A 22,339-nucleotide genomic window follows, 5' to 3' on the forward strand; every position below is an offset into this window, starting at 1 on the left:
CCTTTAAGATCTAACAGTATTTTCATTCAACATGTATTTACAAAAATCTCCTTTTAATGATATGTTTTATTGACCACAAAGGGTTTTGAAATATAAATTATGAATAGATCTGAATATAAAGCCATTTTATACATTGTATAGTTGGTGCTTTTTAGTACTGCATCGTTTGACATCTAACGTGCTAATAGTTCAATATATGCATAATCACTTTTAATACAACCAATAATTTATATTATACAAATATATGCTCCATAAAAGATACATAAGGGACCCGTTATTTGTGACTTCGTTTCGCTATTCACTAAACTTAGTGCAACTTTTCTTTAATACAGATTTTTTTTTATTCAACCTAATTAAAAAAAAATTGGGATGGATGACCCTTTGCAACCAATCCTGTCTCAGCTTTCATAGTCTGTCTTGCACAAGAAAGGTGAAAGAGACAATCTGATTGGTTACTTAGAAAGAAATCCACTATAATAGTCTTTATACAGTCATGGCCGAAAGTGTTGATACCCTTGAAATTGTTCCAGAAAATTAAGTATTTCTCCCAATTATTACAATTACACATGTTTTGCTATACACATGTTTATTTCCTTTGTGTGTATTGGAGCAACACAAAAAACAGACAGAGAAAAAAAATAGGCAAATTGGACATCATTTCACACAAAACCCCAAAAATGGGCCGGACAAAATTGTTGGCACCCTCAACTTAATATTTGGTTGCACACTCTTTGGAGCAAATAACTGCAATCAGTCACTTCCTATAACCATCAACTTATTACACTTCTCAACTGGAATTTTGGACCACTCTTCTTTTGCAAAGTGCTTCAAGTCTCTCATACTTGAAGACATCTTCTCCCAACAGCATTTTTAAGATCTCTCCACAGGTGTCCAATGGGATTTAGGTCCAGACTCATTGCTGCCACTTCAGAACTCTCTAGCGCATTGTTTTCATCCATTTCTGGGGGCTCTTTGAAGTATGTTTGGGTCCATTGTCCTGCTGGAAAATCGATCACCTAGGACGCAAACCCAGCTTTCTGACACTGGGCACTACATTGTGACCCAAAATCCTTTGCTAATCTCCAGATTTCATGATGTCTTGCACACAGTCAAGAGCAAAACAACCCCAAGACATCTTTGAACCTCCACCATATTTGACTGTAGGTACTGTGTTATTTTCTTTCAAGGCCTCATTCCATTTTTGGTAAACAGTAGAATGATGTGCTTTACCAAAAAGCTGTATCTTGGTCTCATCTGTCCACAAGACGCTTTCCCAGAAGGATTTTGGCTTACTCAGGTACATTTTGGCAAACTGCAGTCTAGTTTTATAATGTTTCTCTGTCAGCAGTGGGGTCCTCCTGGGTTTCCTGCAATAGCGTTTCATTTCATTCAAATGTCAACGGATAGTTTACGCTGACACTGATGCACCCTGAGACTGCAGGATAGCTTGAATTTCTTTGGAACTTGATTGGGGCTGCTTATCCACTATCCGGACTATCCTGTGTTGCAACCTTTCATCAATTTTTCTCTGCCATCCACGTTGAGGGAGATTAGCTACAGTGCCATGGGTTGTAAACTTACTGATTATGTTGTGACCCGTGGACATAGGAACATCAAGAATTCTGGAGATAGACTTGTATCCTTGAGATTGTTGATATTTTTCAACAATTTTGGTTCTCAAGTACTCAGACAGTTCTCTTTTCCTTTTTCTGTTCTCCATGCTTAGTGTGGCACACACAGACACACAATTCCGAGGGGGCACACTATGCGTCTGGAGGAAAGGAGGTTCCTGCACCAGCATAGAAGGGGATTCTTTACGGTCAGAGCCGTGAGACTCTGGAACTCTCTGGGAGAGGAAGTGGTGATGTCCAACTCACTTAATGAGTTCAAGAGAGGCCTGGACGCCTTTCTTGAGAACAATAAAATTACATCTTATGCTTAGTGATAGTTAATTAATCCAGGGATTTAATCTGACTGCCAGATTGGTGTCGGGAAGTGAATTTTTCCTCAATGATGTAAATTGGCCTATACCGCATGGTTTTTTTTTGCCTTCCCCTGGATCAACGCTGCGGAATAGCTGCAGTGCACAAGAAATAGGCTGAACTGGATGGACGCTTGTCTTTTTTCGGCCTTATAAACTATGTAACTATATGTAACTAGATTGAGACAACTTCCTCCCCTTTTTAATCTGGTGTCAGGTGTGATTTTCATATTGCCCACACCTGTTACTTGCCGCAGGTGAGTTTGGACGAGCATCACATGCTTGAAACAAAGTTGTTTACCCTTAATTTGAGAAAGGTGTCAACAATTTTGTGGTTTTGAGATTTTGTGTGAAATTATGTCCAATTTGCCCTTTTTTCTTTCTTTTTTTGTGCTGTTCCAACACACACAAAGGAGATGAACATGTGTATAACAAAACATGTATAACTGCAATAATTTTCTGGGAGAAATACTTGATTTTCTGGAACAATTTCAAGGGTGCCAACACTTTCGTCCGTAACTGTACATGATGTCTACTGTGAGCCCACCATCAAAAATCATGATGATCATCGACAAAGCGTTGACACATTGGAAAACAAAAGTTCTACAAAATACAAGGGACTAATATTTGATCACAGCCAGTGATGGACTCAGTAATGTTATTTAGGTCTTCAGGTGACATCATGATTCCAACTTGATGACAACCAATGGTTTTAGAAGTCATGAAAAACCCAAAAGGCACCACACAATGGAGGTCAGGTCCAGTGTTGAGGCTGAGGATACAATTTCGAGGAAAATATATATCAGTGTTGGTCAGTAACCCCATATCTAGTTGCTCCCAAAGTCAACCTCCACTTGCCAACTCCCGGACTTGGTCAGACACAGTTTAATCCTCGTTGTGCCTTCCTCCACTTGAATCTGTTGATGGAAGTGACCTTCTGTATGTGCTGACAGTATAGATCCTAGAAAGCAAGCATAAAAATGTTTGACTCCTGTAATATAGGTAAAAGATTTTGTGGCTTTCCAGCCAGAGTTGTAGTTGAGCCAAGATTTGTGGAGCGAAGACGATTTGTGGAGCGAAGACGATTTAAGTCACTTTATTTAAATAAAAAACATACTATAAAATGATCAAGTTTTTTATCCAGTGCAATGAATGCTGTAAAAAGTAAAACAGTTCCAGAATTACTGTTTTTGATTCTCCTGTCTCCTAAAAAAACAGAATACCCCAAAATGGTAACAAAAAATACTACATCTTGTTCTGCAAAAAACAAACCCTTACAGAGCTTTGTAAACAGAAAAAGTAGCAAACAATCTATTGGCTCTACTACAGCCTGGTGACCGATTATCTTACGCTGTTCCTGAGTGCTAGCCAACATTGAGCTTTACTACCAATTCAGCTCTGCTGCTGTAAGTGCTGTCAGCACCCTTAACTCTGCTGCATTAACGTACCTGCCAGCCTACTCATCTCTGCAATTCCAAGGTGCTCAACTCTCCTGCCATGAGATGCCTGACTACCTGCTCATCTCTGCTATTCCAAAGTGCTAAACTCCCCTACAACAAGGTGCTAGACTGCCTGCTGATTTCTGCTATTCCAAGGTGCTAAACTCTCCTGCCACAAAGTGCCTGACTGCCTGTTTATCTCTGCTAATCCAAAGTGCTAAACTCTCCTGCCACAAGGTGCCTGACTGCCTACTCATCTTTTCTATTCCAAGGTGCTCAACTCTCTTGCAACAAGATGCCTGCCTGCCTACTCATCTCTGCTATTCCAAGGTGCTAAACTATCCTTAAACCAGGGGCCTCACTTATTACTCATCTATACTGTTCCAAGGTGCTAAACTCTCCTGCAACAATATGCCTGTTTGCCTACTCAACTCTGCTGTTTGTATGTGAGCTTTCTGCACTCTTACAACAAGGTGCCTGATTGCCTTCTCAACTCTGCTCTTCCTGTGTGCTAGCCACACTTCAGCATAAAAGGTTCTATCTGCACATTTTGTTCTCATGAATCTAGCTTTTCCAGCTCCAATGATCCATCCTGCATATTCAGCTCTACTGGTTCTTGCTGTTTCACATACTGGTTGGTTGTGCTGCTCCACTGCATCAAAGCCCCCAGTCCATGTGGCACAAACTGAATTACGGCTTAGTGAATCCACCTCATGAGCTTAGCCCTTAGCATCGGGCTCCACTGCTGGAAGCCCATAGTACCTGGACACGTTGTCAATCGACTGTGCCCAAATGTCCATACACACCTAAAACGGACAGGAAGGGGTGTGGTCTGTTAAAGGGGGATTGGCTGTCCAAAAAAATATTGCACCATACTCTCCAGAAGCTCAAAGGATGGCAAGCATAGGCTAAACTTACTGGTCAAACAAAAAGCGAAAACTACATGTGTCAATCACCACAATATGTTAAACATCATAACATTTCCTTTATGGCTGTGCATATTTCAGAGTGGGTTAACCTTATGTGGAGCGGTACATACGAGGACATATTCAGACACATAGCATAAACAGTTTAGCAACACACAGTATGTTAGATGCATTGGGCAATACGCACAGACAAGAATGGCTTACTACAGTCCCCTTTATTGCCTTAGATGCAATGGTCAGTAGCTGCTGTGGTATCTAGGAAGTCTGACAAAAAGATGCCTAACCCTGGCCATGTCTGCCATGTACTGAAGCCTATTAAGCCAAATGCCAATTTTAAAATTACTGTTTTTGTTTTTGGTAACTACAACCCGTCCTACAAAAAATAAGTCATGAAATATATCTATATACGGAAAAATTAAAAACTTATAACAGATTTTTCTTTTTAATTTTGTGCAAAAGTAGTAAAATATACTAAAAACTAGCAGATATGCTGTTTTTTTCTGCAGCATTTTTTTTGTGCAGAAAATTTGCTGCATTTAATGGTTCAAGCTAACTGGATGCGTTTTGATGAAAACTCATCCCCGCTATATGTTTAAAGACGTTGTGCATTTTTTTTTGGTGCGTTTTTTTCCCTATAGTCTTCTCTAGGGAGCCTGAAAAAACATGAGACAAAATTTTATTTTGAAGTGAAAAATCATAACATTTTTCTGTTGTAAAATAAAAAAAAGTATTAGAAAAATGCTTCAAATCTACTCCAAAAGTACATTAAAAAAAATGGCAGCAATCAGAGTGTGAATTTTAGTGCGGACACCTGCGGAATAAACACAGTGGGGTAAAAAGGCAGCATTTTTACACATGGGAACATGGCCTTAATGTCAACTATACCGCATAGTAAATGCTGAGAGATAAAAACAAAAAATATTCCAAAATTGTGATTTTTTTGTTCATGCCAGCTGCCTATGAAGATCCCAAAATGACACCGATGTACCAATAAAAAACTAACTCTTGTCCCACAAAAACTATTTTTACTGCCAAGCAAACTAAATTGCCAAATGGCTCACTCCTGGTAAGGCTGGGACTAAACGGCAACTTTGACCACAACACAAGTCAAGTCGTATTGTGACCCCGAGGGTACTGTGACAGCGATAAGCAATGTTACCCCATTCATTAATATTGTGCTGCAATGTAGCAGCGACGTCTTGCAATTTTTGGCTGAGCAACTTGTGTTGTCCCAGCCTAAATGTGAACCCAGGTTTAGACTACATTCCCACGACCAAGTAGCGGAATAGTTCCTGCTGTGTTAGTTGAGTATTCCAAAATGTCAGTGCTCTTACTGGAAAGAACCCTTTCCTATATTGATGCTGGAACTAACAAAGAGAATCTATGACAAGATGCCAGCTGCTGCACCCAGTGTCGCCATCCTTAAACTCCTCGCTTCCAACTGCATGGTATCTCTAGTGGCAGCATGAGATTGTGGCATGCACTATCTTAAAGGGCCGTGTACACCTCAGATATCTAGTGGCAATTTTTTTGAACCTGTTCGTTGATATTATACATCTGAATACAATCAGAATGAGATGTCTTCACGGCCCCAGTTTCATAAAAGTTGTCAATAAAATGAAAAAAAAAAAAAAAGACTATACCTGGAATTGGATTTCTGCAGTTTTTTTCTGTTCCGACAGCACGGGAATTTGCAGTCAATGACTTGATAAATAATTGGGTTGTACATAGCGGCTGATTTTGCCAGCAGAGTTGGTACCACTGAAAATTCAATTGGAACAGAATCCGGTTTCCCGAAAGCGGACCAAATCGACACAATGGCGTAAGGAATCCACGCAATAAGGAATCCTGCACAGATCAACATTGCCACCTGGTGGTGATAACGGGAAACACAGCTGATACAGTTGAAAGTTACAAGAAAGCTGCACATCAAGCATCGAAGAAATGTAACAGGAGCATAACTGGAGCAGACACACCATTTACATAACATGGGCAGGCAATGAGGCTCACTGCTACCATTAAAAGTGGATTTAAGTCAGTCCACACCTTTTCAATTTTGAGCTCCAGTGTTGAGGAAATATAGAACGGATGCAAAGACGTGAGATAAAGGTTATTAGTGGGAAACTATCATCAGAAAATGATCTTTTGTTTAAATCAGGTCTTTGTGTTATTTTTTTAATGCTATTTTATTACTTTTTTAATTATCTATACACAGCTGATAACTCAGGATCGACCAATTACAATAGATGATGTTACAGCTCTCCCTTCACAATAACTTTTGCACATGCTCATTAGATGCTTCAATACAAAATATAGGTTTCGAATTTCTTCATTGCTGCTAATCTGCATGTGCTATTTCCTGAAACAACAGGAAGTTAGACACTGAAAAAAGCCCTAGTGGCCAGTGTGAGAATAGCAAGACTTCTATTTTTTTAATACCTTTTTATTTTAAATGAAATATTTTTTTTTTTCATTTTTAAAAATACATTTAACCCCTTTACGACCTCGGGATTTTCAGTTTTTGTATTTTTGTTTTTTGCTCCCCTTGTTCCCAGAGCCATAGCGTTTTTATTTTTTGGGCAATATGTCCGTGTGAGGGCTTATTTTTTGCGGCACGAGTTGTAATTTTAAACGCGATTACTAGTTTTACCATATCGTGTACTGGAAAAAGGGAAAAAAATTCCAAGTGCGGTGAAATTGCAAAAAAAAATGCAATTCCACAGTTGTTTTTTGTTTTTGTTTTCTTTTCACGTTCACTGGATGCTAAAACTGACCTGCCATTATTATTTTCCAGGTCATTACAAGTTTGTAGACACCAAACATGTATAGGTTCTTTTTTATTTAAGTGGTGAAAAAAAAAATCCAAAGTTTGCTTACAAAAAAAAAAAAAAATTGTGCCATTTTCCGAGACCCGCAGAGTCTCAATTTTTTGGGATCTGGGGCTGGGTGAGGGCTTATTTTTTGCGCGCCGGACTGATGTTTTCATTGATACCATTTTGGGGTAGATCTGATATTTCGATCGCCCGTTATTGCATTTTATTGCAATGTTGCAGTGACCAAAAAAACGTAATTCTGGAGTTTAGAATTTTTTTCTCGTTACACCGTTTACCGATCGGATTCTTTTTTTATATTGATAGATCGGGCGATTCTGAACGCGGAAATATCAAATATGTGTATGTGGGTTTATTTTTTATTATTTTATTTTGAATGGGGCAAAAGGGGGGTGATTTAAACTTTTATATTTTTTAAATCTTTTTAATATTTTTAAAAACATTTTTTTTTTTTTACTTTTTGCTTGCTTCTATAGTCTCCATAGGAGACTAGAAGCAGCAACTGTCTGATCGCCTCTGCTACATAGAGGTGATGAACTAGGTAGCGCTCATAGCGATCTTTACATGACACAACCACTGGGGTCTGCTGCAGACCCAGGGTTGTTATGCCCACCCATCAGTGACCCGCGATCACTTGACGGGGTCACCGATGGGCGGGATAAGTGATACGCTTCCAGCAATCTCTGACAGCGGCATTTAACTGGTTAACAGCCGAGGGTGGATCCCGAATCAGCTGACATGTGCCTGGTTCAGTGCGGGTTCACCGCCGGAGCCCTCACAGAACCGAGGGTGATGGCCTGGGGCATACTAATATGCCCCAGGCCAGTAAGGGGTTAAACACACAAACCTGAATTAATCAATAGGTCATTTTCTAATGAAATCTTGCCTTTAACCTGTTCCCCACTCATGATGGCAGTGTTATTCAGCCATCATGTGCCTTTAACAGCCGCGGGTGGCATGGGCATGCGCCGGAAGGGGAACATGTAATTCCATCAGCCCATCAACGCGCACGTTACATGATTGCGGGGTGCCGATGGGTTGTCATGACAGTCGGGGGTCGGCTGAAGATCCGTACATGTCACTATGATACTCCTGTGAACGCCGGTCTGTTGCCAGCATTCATTGGAGATCGTGATTTCTGCTATACATAGCACTGCTAGGTATAGCACAGGCGATCAGATGATCGCAGCTTCAAGCCTCCTAAGAGGACTATTAAATAAAGTAAAGAGTGAAAAAAAAAGTTTTTAAGAATATGAATAAGAAAAAAAACACAAAAACTCAAATCACCCCCCTTTTCCTCCATTAAAGAAAAAGCAAAAAAAGCCCCACATATCTGGTATCATTTCATTCGTAAAAGTCCGAGCTATTAAAATATAAAATAAATTAATCCAATCCGTAGATGGCATAACGAGAAAAAAATCAAAACCAGACATACGTTTTTTTTGGCTGCTGCAACATTGCAATAAAATGCAATAAGAGGCAATCAAATCATCATATCTACCCCAAAATGGTATCCGTAAAATCGTTTTCTCAGGGCGCAAAGAATAATCCCTCACCCAGCCCCAGATCCCGAAAAATGAAAACATTACTGGTCTCAGAATATGGCGAAACAAGAAAAGTTTTTTTAAAAAAAAATTGTGCATTTTTTTTCACCATTTAAATAAAAAAACTATACATGTTTGGTATCTGCATAATTGTACTGACCTGGAAAATCGTATTACCAGGTCAGTTTTACCATATAGGGAACATGGTAAAAAAAAAAAAAAAACTGTTGTGGAATTGCACTTTTTTTTTCAATGCACTTGGGATTTTTTTCCTGCTTTCCAGTGCACTATATGGTAAAATCAAGGGTGTCATTCAAAAATGTACAACTCATCCCAGAAAAAACAAGCCCTCATACGGCCATATTGATGGAAAAATAAAAAGTTATGGCTCTTGGAAGAAGGGGAAGAAAAAATGGTCATGGTGTGAAGGGGTTAAAGGGTTATTCCCTGTATATTTTTATCCCCTAGGCGTTAACTTACTAACTGTTGGGTGTCTGACTGCTGGGTCCACCAGGGATGCCAAAAACAGGACTCTGGAACCTGGGAACTGGTTTCATCAATGTTCCATCTTGAATGGAGCGGAGGGGTGGCATTCATTGTCAATGGGACGTCCTCCTTTTACTTTGATTTTTGGGTAATTTGGAATCCAGCTCTCATTTGGTGGATGATTTTAGTTTCCATTGTCCGTTTATATGTTAATAATTTAAAAACTTTTGTTTATCGAAATCCAATGTGTGAGTTACGTGTTCCCCTAATTTATTGAGCAGTATACATTATCCTCTCATCATATTGACATTGTGACACATATAAAGCCCTGGTAGATCACCTTGGTCAGCTTCATTTCCAATGTGTGGTTGTTCTGGTTCCTGGTATCATATTGTGCCACCTCCTGGGCAGACGACTTGACCTTGGCAATGATCATTGCGTAGGAAAAGACGATGATGGCGGTGGGCAGAACAAGGCAGAAGAAGAATATAGAAAGTACGAAGACCTTGCCCCTCAATGACGCCTGTGCCAGCCACCAGTCTAGGGTACATGACGTCCCGAATGGCTCTGGGGCATAGTTACCCACACCCACCAGCGGAAGAGTCGCCCAAAATGATGCATAGATCCATGCGAAGAATACACTCATGAAAGCGTGACTTCTTTTAAGCCAGGTACCTGCAAAAAAACACATTATTATACCACGTCACCGAGCAACATGAAGAGGTGTCAAATGTGCCGTCCTTCAGGACTAAAGGTAAATCTGCTGCCTCATCCTCAGAGGACTACCCTTATGCAATACAAATACTGGGCAACTATCTCAAAAGGGGAGTCCTCCAAGACCCTCAGAAGAATTAAGTCTCCCAGGTGCTGCAGAAACCTCCCAAAATTATAGTGTAGCCACAATGGTGACAACGTTATTCCAGCCCACCGTTCAGACACACCAGTACTCCTCTCATATGTGTACATGTATGTTCTCTCTGCAGTGTTCTGCTATGTGTCCCCTACCTCTAATGTCTCCGCTTCAGTCCTTCCACCCTCTAGAGCTCTTACAGATGGCACCCTTCCTTGTGCCCTCGCTTCCAGTGTCATTCACTTATTACCCTGACATCATTCCCCCCTTATTATCCCAGCTTCAGATGTTCGTCCATACTACCCCGGCTTCACATGTACCCCCCTTATTACTCTATCTTCAGATGTCTCCCCTTATTACTCTAGCTTCAGATGTCCCCCCTTCCTATTACCTCAGCTTCATATGTCCCTCTTAATTCGCCAGGCTTCAGATGTCCCCTCTTCCTATTACCTCAGTTTCATATGTCCCTCTTTATTACCCTGGCTTCAGATGTCCACCCTTACTATCAGAGCTTCAGATGTCCCCCTTATTACTACGAATTCAGATGTCCTCCTTATCATTTCAGCTTCAGATGTCCCCCTTATTACCCCAGCTTTAGATATCCACCTTATTACTCCAGCTTCAGATGCCGCTCTTTTCTCCCCGGCTTCAGATGTACCCCTTATTACTCCAGCTTCAGATGTCCCTCTTATTACTCCAACTTCAGATGTCCCCCTTATTACCACAGCTTCAGATGCCTTCCTTATCTCCCCGGCTTCAGATGTCCCCCTTATTACTCTGACTTCAGATGTCCCCCTTATTACTCCAACTTCAGATGTCCCCCTTATTACCCCAGCTTCAGATGTCTTCCTTATCTCCTCGGCTTCAGATGTCCCCCTTATTACTCTGACTTCAGATGTCCCCCTTATTACTCCAGCTTCAGATGTCCTCCTTATTATTCCAGCTTCAGATGTCCCCCTTATTACCCCAGCTTTAGATATCCACCTTATTACTCCAGCTTCAGATGCCTCTCTTTTCTCCCCGGCTTCAGATGTCCCCCTTATTACTCCAGCTTCAGATGTCCCTCTTATTACTCCAACTTCAGATGTCCCCCTTATTACCCCAGCTTCAGATGTCTTCCTTATCTCCCCAGCTTCAGATGTCCCCTTTATTACTCCAGCTTCAGATGTCCTCATTATTCCAGCTTCAGATGTCCCCCTTATTACCCCAGCTTTAGATATCCACCTTATTACTCCAGCTTCAGATGCCTTCCTTATATCCTCGGCATCAGATGTCCCCCTTATTACTCTGACTTCAGATGACCCCCTTGTTACTCCAGCTTCAGATGTCCCTCTTATTACTCCAGCTTCAGATGTCCCCCTTATTACCCCAGCTTCAGATGTCCCCCTTATTACTCCAGCTTCAGATGCCTCCCTTATCTCCCCGGCTTCAGATATCTCCCTTATTACTCCAGCTTCAGATGCCTCCCTTATCTCCCCGGCTTCAGATGTATCCCTTATTATTCCAGCTTCAGATGCCTCCCTTATCTCCCCGGCTTCAGATGTATCCCTTATTATTCCAGCTTCAGATGCCTCCCTTATCTCCCCGGCTTCAGATGTATCCCTTATTATTCCAGCTTCAGATGCCTCCCTTATCTCCCCGGCTTCAGATGTCCCCCTTATTAGTCTGACTTCAGATGTCCCCCTTATTATTCCAGCTTCAGATGTCCCTCTTATTACCCCAGCTTTAGATGCCTCCCTTATCTCACCGGCTTCAGATGCCTCCCTTATATCCCTGGCTTCAAATGTCCCCCTTATTACTCAAGCTTCAGATGTCCCCCTTATTACTCTGACTTCAGATGTCCCCCTTATTACTCCAGCTTCAGATGTCCCTCTTATTACTCCAACTTCAGATGTCCCCCTTATTACCCCAGCTTTATATGTCTTCCTTATCTCCCCAGCTTCAGATGTCCCCTTTATTACTCCAGCTTCAGATGTCCTCATTATTCCAGCTTCAGATGTCCCCCTTATTACCCCAGCTTTAGATATCCACCTTATTACTCCAGCTTCAGATGCCTTCCTTATCTCCTCGGCATCAGATGTCCCCCTTATTACTCTGACTTCAGATGACCCCCTTGTTACTCCAGCTTCAGATGTCCCTCTTATTACTCCAGCTTCAGATGTCCCCCTTATTACCCCAGCTTCAGATGTCCCCCTTATTACTCCAGCTTCAGATGCCTCCCTTATCTCCCCGGCTTCAGATGTCTCCCTTATTACTCCAGCTTCAGATGCCTCCCTTATCTCCCCGGCTTCAGATGTATCCCTTATTATTCCAGCTTCAGATGCCTCCCTTATCTCCCCGGCTTCAGATGTATCCCTTATTATTCCAGCTTCAGATGCCTCCCTTATCTCCCCGGCTTCAGATGTATCCCTTATTATTCCAGCTTCAGATGCCTCCCTTATCTCCCCGGCTTCAGATGTCCCCCTTATTAGTCTGACTTCAGATGTCCCCCTTATTATTCCAGCTTCAGATGTCCCTCTTATTACCCCAGCTTTAGATGTCCCCCTTATTACCCCAGCTTTAGATGCCTCCCTTATATCCCTGGCTTCAAATGTCCCCCTTATTACTCAAGCTTCAGATGTCCCTCTTATTACCCCAGCTTTAGATGTCCCCCTTATTACCCCAGCTTTAGATGCCTCCCTTATCTCACCGGCTTCAGATGCCTCCCTTATATCCCTGGCTTCAAATGTCCCCCTTATTACTCAAGCTTCAGATGTCCCCTCTTATTTCCCCCGGCTTCAGATCTCCCCCTTATTACTCTGACCTCAGATGTCCCCTGTGGCACCCTGCTACTACAGGTACCACAGGACCCAACAGGGTGCATGGATGGACTTCTCCACAAGAGGCCCTCACTACATTACAAACACCTCCACTCTTCCACCTCATACCACCAGAGGGAGCCCTGTTAGGGATATATATATATGGAAGGTGGAGTCAGGCAGTTAGTTAGTCAGAAAGTCAGACAGTGTGCTGGCACTTAGACCAGTGAAGAAGCAGCATGTGAGCTGCTGTGTACTGATGGCCCCGAGTGTGGCCGGAGGCAAAGAGGAAAGGAGAAAGGAGTTAAGGGGGCAGAGGAGCTTCACAGGCTCACCCCAGAATACAAACCGGACACCGGGTCCGCGCCTACAGAGTCCTCTACACCCAGTAGGGATTACCGGCATACCAGGAGGATTACAGATCCCTGGTCGACCTGAAGCTAAACCCTTTACAGGACTAGGAACCACGAAGGCCCCAGCGTCCAGGGATAGTGGTTGCCAGAGAAAGATCCTACTACCAAGCGACAGGTGAGAGAACAACAAAACACAGAAGCTAGGCCCAGTTGCAGGCTGGCCAGGAGCTTAGAGAGAGGGAGAAACCGACCAGGAGGCCTTATGCCCGCTCACTGGGGAGAGTCCAGAAGTGCACCCTTCCTACGGAGTACCATGGACCGTACCTGACATCTGCACCAGTAAAGGTACTGAAGTGAATCTCCTGTCTCTGTCAGTTACTCCTGCTGCGCCATCTCATCTGCACTACAACGCCCAGCATCACCATCTGCACCTACACTGCCCTGGGGCTGTGCTCTGCCTGTGGAGAGCCACACCAACCCAGCTGCCCTAACACCTGCCCCGGAGGTCTGCAGCAGCGCTGATATCCGTTACCAGAAACCACAGGTGGCGTCACGAGACAAAAACTGTTACCGACCAAAAACCCCTTTTTCAAGAGAGACCCCAGAGTACGGGCCCGTGAGCCGACTGTCGTGACATCCTAAACAAGGTAAAAGGCCCGGGTACTGGGTCCCCTATATCCCCCTGAGCGAGACATCCCCCTTATTACTCCAGCTTCAGATGTCCCTCTTATTACTCCAGCTTCAGATGTCTCCCTTATTACCCCAGCTTTAGATGTCCCCCTTATTACTCCAGCTTCAGATGCCTCCCTTATCTCCCCGGTTTCAGATGCCTCCCTTATCTCCCCGGCTTCAGATGACCCCTTATTACCCAAGCTTTAGATGTCCCCCTTATTTCCCCAGCTTCAGATGCCTCTCTTATCTCACCGGCTTCAGATGCCTCCCTTATATCCCCGGCTTCAAATGTCCCCCTTATTACTCGAGCATCAGATGTCCCCTCTTATTTTCCCCCGGCTTCAGATGTCCCCCTTATTACTCTGACTTCAGATGTCCCCTTTATTACCCAAGCTTCAGATGTCCCCCTTATTACCCCAGCTTTAGATATCCACCTTATTACTCCAGCTTCAGATGTCTCCCCTTATTATCCTGGCTTCAAATGTCCCCTCTTATTACTCTGACCTCAGATGTTCCCCCATATTACCTCATCTTCAGATGTCCCCCTTATTACCCCGGTTCAGGAAAATCTGTACATATGATATGTATTAAGCGGTCATGTGACATAAATGTGAAGTGACGGTTCGGGCAGCAGGAAACAGCTGAGAGGTTCTTTTTGAGGCAATCAGCACTGCTACATCCTATTTTCAGGTAACCGTCTATTTACCATATTTCAGGTAGCAGATCTTCAAGTATCTGTCAAAACTAACGACCGTCATGGTTATGAGGCTTCCACATCCAAAGAAGAAACCGGTCCATCCATACCACTGGCAGACGCTCCATCCGAATATCCAGCGGTGACTGAAGAAGGACACAATGGAGAACGGCTTTCCTGTCACTGGAGTGGGAAATAAGACGGCAATGTGGATTTTACAAATGTACCTAACATAATCGTGCATTACACTGGCGACCCAAAGATCTCAATAGGAACCATGTAATTCCTCATATCTCCTGTGGGGGAGCTGCAGATAAATTAAACACTTAGAGATCCTTACAGATTACAAATGATCACTGGGGTCTCGACAGCAGCACCCACTGTAATCAGCCTTTAGTCAAAAAGAACAATTCTTACTGGAGACAAAATTTCTATCTCTAGTCAAAGGATAAATAAGGGGGAATTATTGTTTTATAAGGGGGCACTGGGGGCATTAATGCTTTATAAGGGGGTACTCTGGGGATTATTGCTTTATAAGGGGCAGTGGGGAATTATTGCTTTATAAGGGGGCACTCTGGGGATTATTGCTTTATAAGGGACACTGGGGGGATTCATTGCTTTATAAGGAGCACTGGGGGATTATTGCTTTAGAAGGTTCATTGCTTTATAACGGGGCACTGGGGGCATTATTGTTTTATAAGGGGGCACTGGGGGGATTATCACTTTATAAGGGGCAGTGGGGAATTATTGCTTTATAAGGGGGTACTGGGGGCATTATTGCTTTATAACGGGGCACAGGGGGCATTATTGCTTTACAAAGGGGCACTGGGGGATTATAGCTTTAGAAGGTTCATTCCTGTATAATGGGGCACTGGGGACATGATTATTTTATAAGGGGGCACTGCGGGGATTATTGCTTTATAAGAGGGCACTGCGGGGCTTATTGCTTTATAAGAGGGCACTGGAGGGATTATTGCTTTATAAGGGGGAACTGGAGGGATTATTGCTTTATAAGGGGTCTCTGAGAGAATTATTGCTTTATAAGGGGGCACTGGAGGGATTATTGCTTTATAAGGGGGCACTGGGTGATTATTGCTTTATAAGAGGGCACTGGGGGATTATTGCTTTATAAGGGGGCACTGGGGGCATTATTGCTTTATAAGAGGGTACTGGGAACATTATTGTTTTATAAAGGGGCACGGGGGGCATTATTGTTTTATAAAGGGACACTGGGGGATTACTGCTTTATAAAGGGGAACTGGGGGATTATTGCTTTAGAAGGTGGCACTGGGGGATTATTGCTTTATAAGGGAGCACTCTGGGATTATTGTTTTATAAGGGGGCACTGGGGTGTTATTACATTATAAATGGGAATTCGAGAAATTAAAGCCTTTAGAGAAGCGCACTTGGGTCATTATTACTGTCTAGGGGGTGTAAAGGGGACACTACAATGACACCAATATTTCCAAAGTACAGAACTTGGGGTACCACACAACAAGGTAGGGGCAGCTATAGGCTCAGAATTGGGGTATCAGCAGGATGGGAAATTTGTGCAGGTTGGGAACATGGAGACGGTGCTCGAAATGTGAGAAGTGAAATGTGTCTCTGTAGACAAGTTGTAGCTGAGAGAAATCATCACAATTAAGATGTAAGGCTTCTTAATGACTGACGACAGTAATCCCCTAATCCAGAAATTCATTCTCCATTGGCCAAGAACAACACTGTAAATATAAGTGTGTAATTCCTCTCCTCTCAACTAGATGGCAGTGTTGTAGTGCTTACCTTTTCCCTTTATCACCGCAATAAAAAAAAATTATAATATTTTTTATTATTTCCAAAAGTTTCCAGATCCAAGATAAAGCAGAAAACATGAAGTCCCTGGAGATGCTTCTGTATTTTTCTATGGTTGCATTAAATCATTTTGATTGCTTGCTTGCTGTATTGACAAATAGAGAAAATCTAGACAGAGTTTGTGGTCGTATTAACAAGACTTGGGGGGAACTGTAAAAATGTATCTGGCCGTAAAAAATCTGTAAGGCGTGTAATATGTCTGTATGATCAGACATGCTCTTTCGGAAATCATAATGACCCCAATTATTCCCCGCAGAAATCAACTGAGATTTCAAAATCTGGATCCATCTATGACTATGCTTTGTTAACTCCTAAACTACAGATGCATGAACAGTAACACAACTTTAATCTTTTTTGTTATTATACTTTTTTCCATACAAATATCATTTCTAACAAATAGTATAACCACTCTAATTTTGTGCTAATTTCAAATTTCTTCTTTTTGTTGCCGATATTGGGAAACATTGGCGAAAAAAAAAGATAATACGAGTCCGCTCTTCACATTTTTTTATTATTTTTTATGACCCTAAAAAAACACTAAAATACCTTTTAAATTTTTTTCCCCTTTAAGAAAAAATTATTTTTATATATTGAACATGTTTTTGTTTTTTTTTATTATGGGGGCAAGGCTAGTAAGAGCGATTTGGACTAGCAGCATTTTTTTTCCGTGATATATTTATTCACTCATTTATTGCAGACATTGTGTCCCCATAAGGACATAAAACAATTTTGAGGTGCATTTTAACATTTAAATAAATTTTTTCTTATTTGATTTCCCTTGTAACTGGGGCTGGCATATTCACCCCAGTTACAGAGCAAATTCAGCTTCCTGGCTGTGTTGTAGAGCTAATCTTGGTCTGTTAGGACCCAGCATCTTCTGTTTGCTCTCAGCTCCCAGTAATCACATGGTCGCTGGGTCCGGAGGAGGAAGCACTCTTCGTACTTCCTATACTGAATACTTAGAGCTCAATCAGTGAAGAACCAGGAAGGCAGAGATGACAATAAACCAACTCTGCAGTCTCTATGGAGAGTTCGGCTGTGTCAGAAACTGTCTCCCTGCTCACTCTGCAATCATCTTTTGCAACGTCGCCCAGATGTTTTACGTTTATGGTCGGTCTGGAAGTTAAAAAGGAACTAAACTTTTTTTAAAATTGTATTTACTTAACTATTTATCAGCCTTTGCAAAATTATGTGTTTTTTTATATACTTCAGAACCTTAATTTGCCTCTTTCTATACTAAACACCATATTGCAGTGGTGTTTTAATAATGCTCTGTAAGGGGTCATGCAGACATCCATGGAAATCGCTCCGAGCACAGAGTGCAATGCGTGGACTGACCACGGTTCTCCCGACTCAAGTGTCACAGCCTCATAAATATATATGAAGCGGTCATGCTAGGATCATGAGATCTGTGGCCAGTTCATGCCTTGTGGTCCATTTTTGGATTAATTTGCACAGACGTCTGCAAAAGCGATAATGCTGAATCATCAGGCTCCCAAAAATCAGTTTTCCACGGCTCTGTACTCTGTTTACAATCAGAGTACAGGACTTCCCCTGTCTGAGCCTCTCGGCTCCTTTCTCCTATAGGGGAAGCCCCTGACACTGACTCTTTGTAAATACATGTATTGAATTACAGTGTAATGGAATGGAAAAGACTAAAGCTATGTGCACACATTTATTATTTGCAGCAGATTTTTCTGCTGCAAAAACCAGAGTGTTGGCATAAAAAATGCTGCCTAAAATAAGTGAATTTTTGCTTCATTTTACTTGTGATTTTTTCCCCTCATTCATTTGAATTGGAGAAAAACACTGCAAAAATGTTGAAAAATTGGCATGCCGCAGATTTGGAAAAATGCTTTGAAGGTTTCAATCTGCAAGTAAAAAAATATCCAGCATGTGCTCGAGATTTCAGAAATCACATTCACTTTTCTGGTATTGTAAAACATTCAGTTTGTTCCTGCAGTAAAAACGCATGGGGGAAAAAAATTCAGCAAAAATTTAATGTGTGATCAAGCCCTAAAGAGCTCTACATCATATTGTTAACCCGTTAATCACTCCGGATCAGTAGAGCAACTAGCTATATAGCACTTTAGACTGCTGGATCACTGAAGATGTAATGGGACGCATTAATGGGATTGTCTTCTGCCTTACCAGATCCGGCATAACCATTCGGAGTAGTGTAGCACTTTACATACACCCTGGGATGGAGCTGTAGAGGAATGGTTGGGTTTCCCTATAGATGACAGCTTAAGATCATCTGTGGTCCCTCCATATCAAATTAGACAACCCCTGTAAGGCTGCCCATACAGCTAAAAACAAAGTTGGTCTAACCTGATAGTTTCGACACGTAAAGGCACAAGGATCTGCAGGAGTTTTCCGCACGAGAAAAGACGCTGCCAAATACCTTTCCCGGTGGCTTATCTGTCGGATTTACTACCTGACGGCACAGTGTGTCCCTAATGTTACTTGGCTTTTATTTAATTTGCAAAAGTAGAATTTTCTCAAAAAATGAATCCAAAGGTTAAAAAGTGAATGATTACCTGAAATTCCCAGGTCCGAGATGGCTAAGTTAATGGTCATTATTTCAGCCGGTCTGAGCTTCTTCTTTCTTTTATAAGCCATATACAGCACATAACCATTCCCGAGCGTAGATAGGACGCCTGAAAGAAAAGAATATCCCGTAAATCTTCCTGAGGACATGTCCAACCTGTATTTATACCCATGCCGTGGTACCACGCTCACCAGGCACCATACATCTGGTCTTTGGTTACTGTGCTGCAGCGATGGCGTCATGTTGGCACACGTGACCAGACAATCACTGGGAGGTAATGCTTTTCCATCATTTATGGAGTTGTTCCCCCTACACCTATATGCAATTAGAAATAAACATGCAAAAAAATACAGTAGTCCAATGCCAAAAAGTGCAGTCATTGTGGGAGGGGGGAATTTATCAAGACGGGAACAGTAAATGTACGCCAGCTACCAGTTTGAAGAAATTTTACATACAGTGTATATCAGTTGCGAAAGAAGAAAATGTGTAAAATTTGGCATATCTACAATTTTAGCACAGAAATATTAACAAGAATGGATGGCAAAATAACTGGTGTAAAGGTAATGATAAATTTACCCCTTAGTGCATAGTGCGTATTCGGAGGCAATTAGCACATAGCCAAACTGTATGGACAGAGAAGGGGCTCATCTGCCATGAGGAAGTGAAGATGGATCCAGCTCAACACACCGGGCAATTAATTAAAATTCAACAATCTCTATTGGCAAGTCCTTTTAAAAACTTGTAGAAAAGACAAAAAATGGACATCTCAGACGACAAAGCATATATTAATGGGGTGGTGTGTATAAAAAATGCCATACGCGTTTCGAGTAAAAAACGCCATACGCGCTTCGAGTAAAAAACTCTTGAACACTGGCTGTGAAAAAAAATATTCTGAACTGGACTGAAGTATACTAACAAATAATCATGGATACAAAAAACGCATGAGAACAATCAAGAAAATACCAATCACACAGAAGACTAGACTGAATATATGAAAAGAAAAAGGTGAAAACAAAACAAAAAGTGTACCCTGGAAAAACTGAATGAGAAATATGTAATACAATACATATGAACAACTACAGTGGTGGCCAAAAGTATTGGCACCCCTGCAATTCTGTCAGATAATACTCAGTTTCTTCCTGAAAATGATTGCAATCACAAATTCTTTGGTCTTATTATCTTCATTTAATTTGCTTGCAAGGAAAAAAACACAAAAGAGAATGAAGCAAAAATCAAATCATTGATCATTTCACACAAAACTCCAAAAATTGGCCAGACAAAAGTATTGGCACCCTCTGCCTAATACTTGGTTGCACAACCTTTAGCCAAAATAACTGCGAACAACCGCTTCCGGTAACCATCAATAAGTTTCTTACAATGCTCTGCTGGAATTGTAGACCATTCTTCTTTGGCAAACTGCTCCAGGTCCCTGATATTTGAAGGGTGCCTTCTCCAAACTGCCATTTTGAGATCTCTCCACGGGTGTTCTATGGGATTCCGGTCTGGACTCATTGCTGGCCACCTTAGAAGTCTCCAGTGCTTTTTCTCAAACCATTTTATAGTGCTATTGGAAGTGTGTTTTGGGTCATTGTCCTGCTGGAAGACCCATAACCTCTGAGGGAGACCCAGCTTTCTCACACTGGGCCCTACATTATGCTGCAAAATTTGTTGGTAGTCTTCAGACTTCATAATGCCATGCACACGGTCAAGCAGTCCAGTGCCAGAGGCAGCAAAGCAACCCCAAAACATCAGGGAACCTCCGCCATGTTTGACTGTAGGGACCGTGTTCTTTTCTTCGAATGCCTCTTTTTTTTTCCTGTACACTATTTGTTGATGCTTTTTCCCAAAAAGCTCTACTTTTGTCTCATCTGACCAGAGAACATTCCTCCAAAAACGTTTTAGGCTTTCTCAGGTAAGTTTTGGCAAACTCCAGCCTGGCTTTTTTATGTCTCGGGGTAAGAAGTGGGGTCTTCCTGGGTATCCTACCATACAGTCCCTTTTCATTCAGACGCCGACGGATAGTACAGGTTGACACTGTTGTACCCTCGGACTGCAGGGCAGCTTGAACTTGTTTGGATGTTAGTCGAGGTTCTTTATCCACCATCCGCACAATCTTGCGTTGAAATCTCTTGTCAATTTTTCTTTTCCGTCCACATCTAGGGAGGTTAGCCACAGTGACATGGGCTTTAAACTTCTTGAGGACACTGCACATGGAAGACACAGGAACATTCAGGTCTTTGGAGATGGACTTGTAGCCTTGAGATTGCTCATGCTTCCTCACAATTTGGTTTCTGAAGTCCTCAGACAGTTCTTTGGTCTTCTTTCTTTTCTCCATGCTCAATGTGGTACACACAAGGACACAGGACAGAGGTTGAGTCAACTTTAATCCATGTTAACTGGCTGCAAGTGTGATTTAGTTATTGCCAGCACCTGTTAGGTGCCACAGGTAAGTTACAGGTGCTGTTAATTACATAAATTAGAGAAGCATCACATGATTTTTCAAAGGGTGCCAATACTTTTGTCCACCCCCTATTTTAGGTTTGGTGTGGAATTATATCCAATTTGACTTTAGGACAATTATTTTTGTGTTTTTTCATTGAAGACAAATTAAATGAAGCTAATAATACCAAAGAATTTGTGATTGCAATCATTTTCAGGAAGAAACTGAGTATTATCTGACAGAATTGCAGGGGTGCCAATACTTTTGGCCACCACTGTATGTGCGTATACATGTATACATATGAGAAAGTCCTAGAGAAAACCTGTACAAGTAAAGGCAGAAAATATCCCAAAGGAAAAAGAGAGAAAAGGGGGGAAAAAAACAAAAACCTGCAGACAATAAATATGTGCATGAATAAATTTTCAATAAACATTAACTGCAGAAAACTCTATATTAAAAAAAAAAATGTTTTATCCTTTTTCTTTGTCTCTTTCCTTTTGTACTCAGTATTATGCTTTTGATAGTATAACATAATTTCTCATCTGAGATTAAGCCCTAATGGAGCATATGGGTTGAGAGAAAAAAATATATATATTTTTTTATCCTTTTTCTCCTTTCTCTCTTTCTTTTCAGGGCTGAATATTATGCTTTTAGTACTGTAACATAATTTCTCGTCTGAGATGAAGCCCTGATGGAGCATATGTGTTCAGAGAAAATATCCAGAAAGCTTTTTTGTTGCGGACCGCATCAGTATGACTACCGCCTCTAACATGTTTCGGTACTTGTTCTATCGCGTATACACGCATACCAATTTTACTGCGATTATGACATTCCACAAAATGTTTTGAGATATTAGAGATGTTCCTATCTGTGGGCTCTTCAATGTCATAAAGGTGCTCCCTGATTCTAAATTTGAGCTTACG

The 22,339-nt window shown here is 41.7% G+C and overlaps 1 protein-coding gene across 3 annotated transcripts in view; it reads right to left on the bottom strand.

Moving 5' to 3' along the window:
- Positions 1 to 584: 584 nt before the first annotated feature.
- The window catches only part of OPN5 (opsin 5), a 92,257-nt gene continuing 70,502 nt past the window's right edge, over positions 585 to 22,339 (bottom strand). For 2 of the 3 annotated variants that reach the window (XM_073674099.1, XM_073674097.1), the window contains 5 exons: positions 18,966 to 19,085; positions 14,587 to 14,757; positions 9,548 to 9,882; positions 5,990 to 6,216; positions 585 to 2,942 (listed from right to left, as the gene is read on the bottom strand). In XM_073674099.1, coding sequence (XP_073530200.1) covers positions 2,867 to 2,942; positions 5,990 to 6,216; positions 9,548 to 9,882; positions 14,587 to 14,757; positions 18,966 to 19,047 — 891 coding nt within the window. In that variant the 5' untranslated portion in view covers positions 19,048 to 19,085 and the 3' untranslated portion in view covers positions 585 to 2,866. Of the gene's footprint in view, positions 2,943 to 5,989; positions 6,217 to 9,547; positions 9,883 to 14,586; positions 14,758 to 18,965; positions 19,086 to 19,167; positions 19,292 to 22,339 lie in introns of all 3 variants that reach the window. The other variant, XM_073674098.1, reaches the window with a different exon arrangement.

The sequence above is a fragment of the Phyllobates terribilis genome, unplaced genomic scaffold (genome assembly GCF_046119375.1).
Source record: "Phyllobates terribilis strain yellow unplaced genomic scaffold, ASM4611937v1 Scaffold_3__8_contigs__length_932513732, whole genome shotgun sequence".
Classification (NCBI taxonomy): Eukaryota; Metazoa; Chordata; class Amphibia; order Anura; family Dendrobatidae; genus Phyllobates; species Phyllobates terribilis.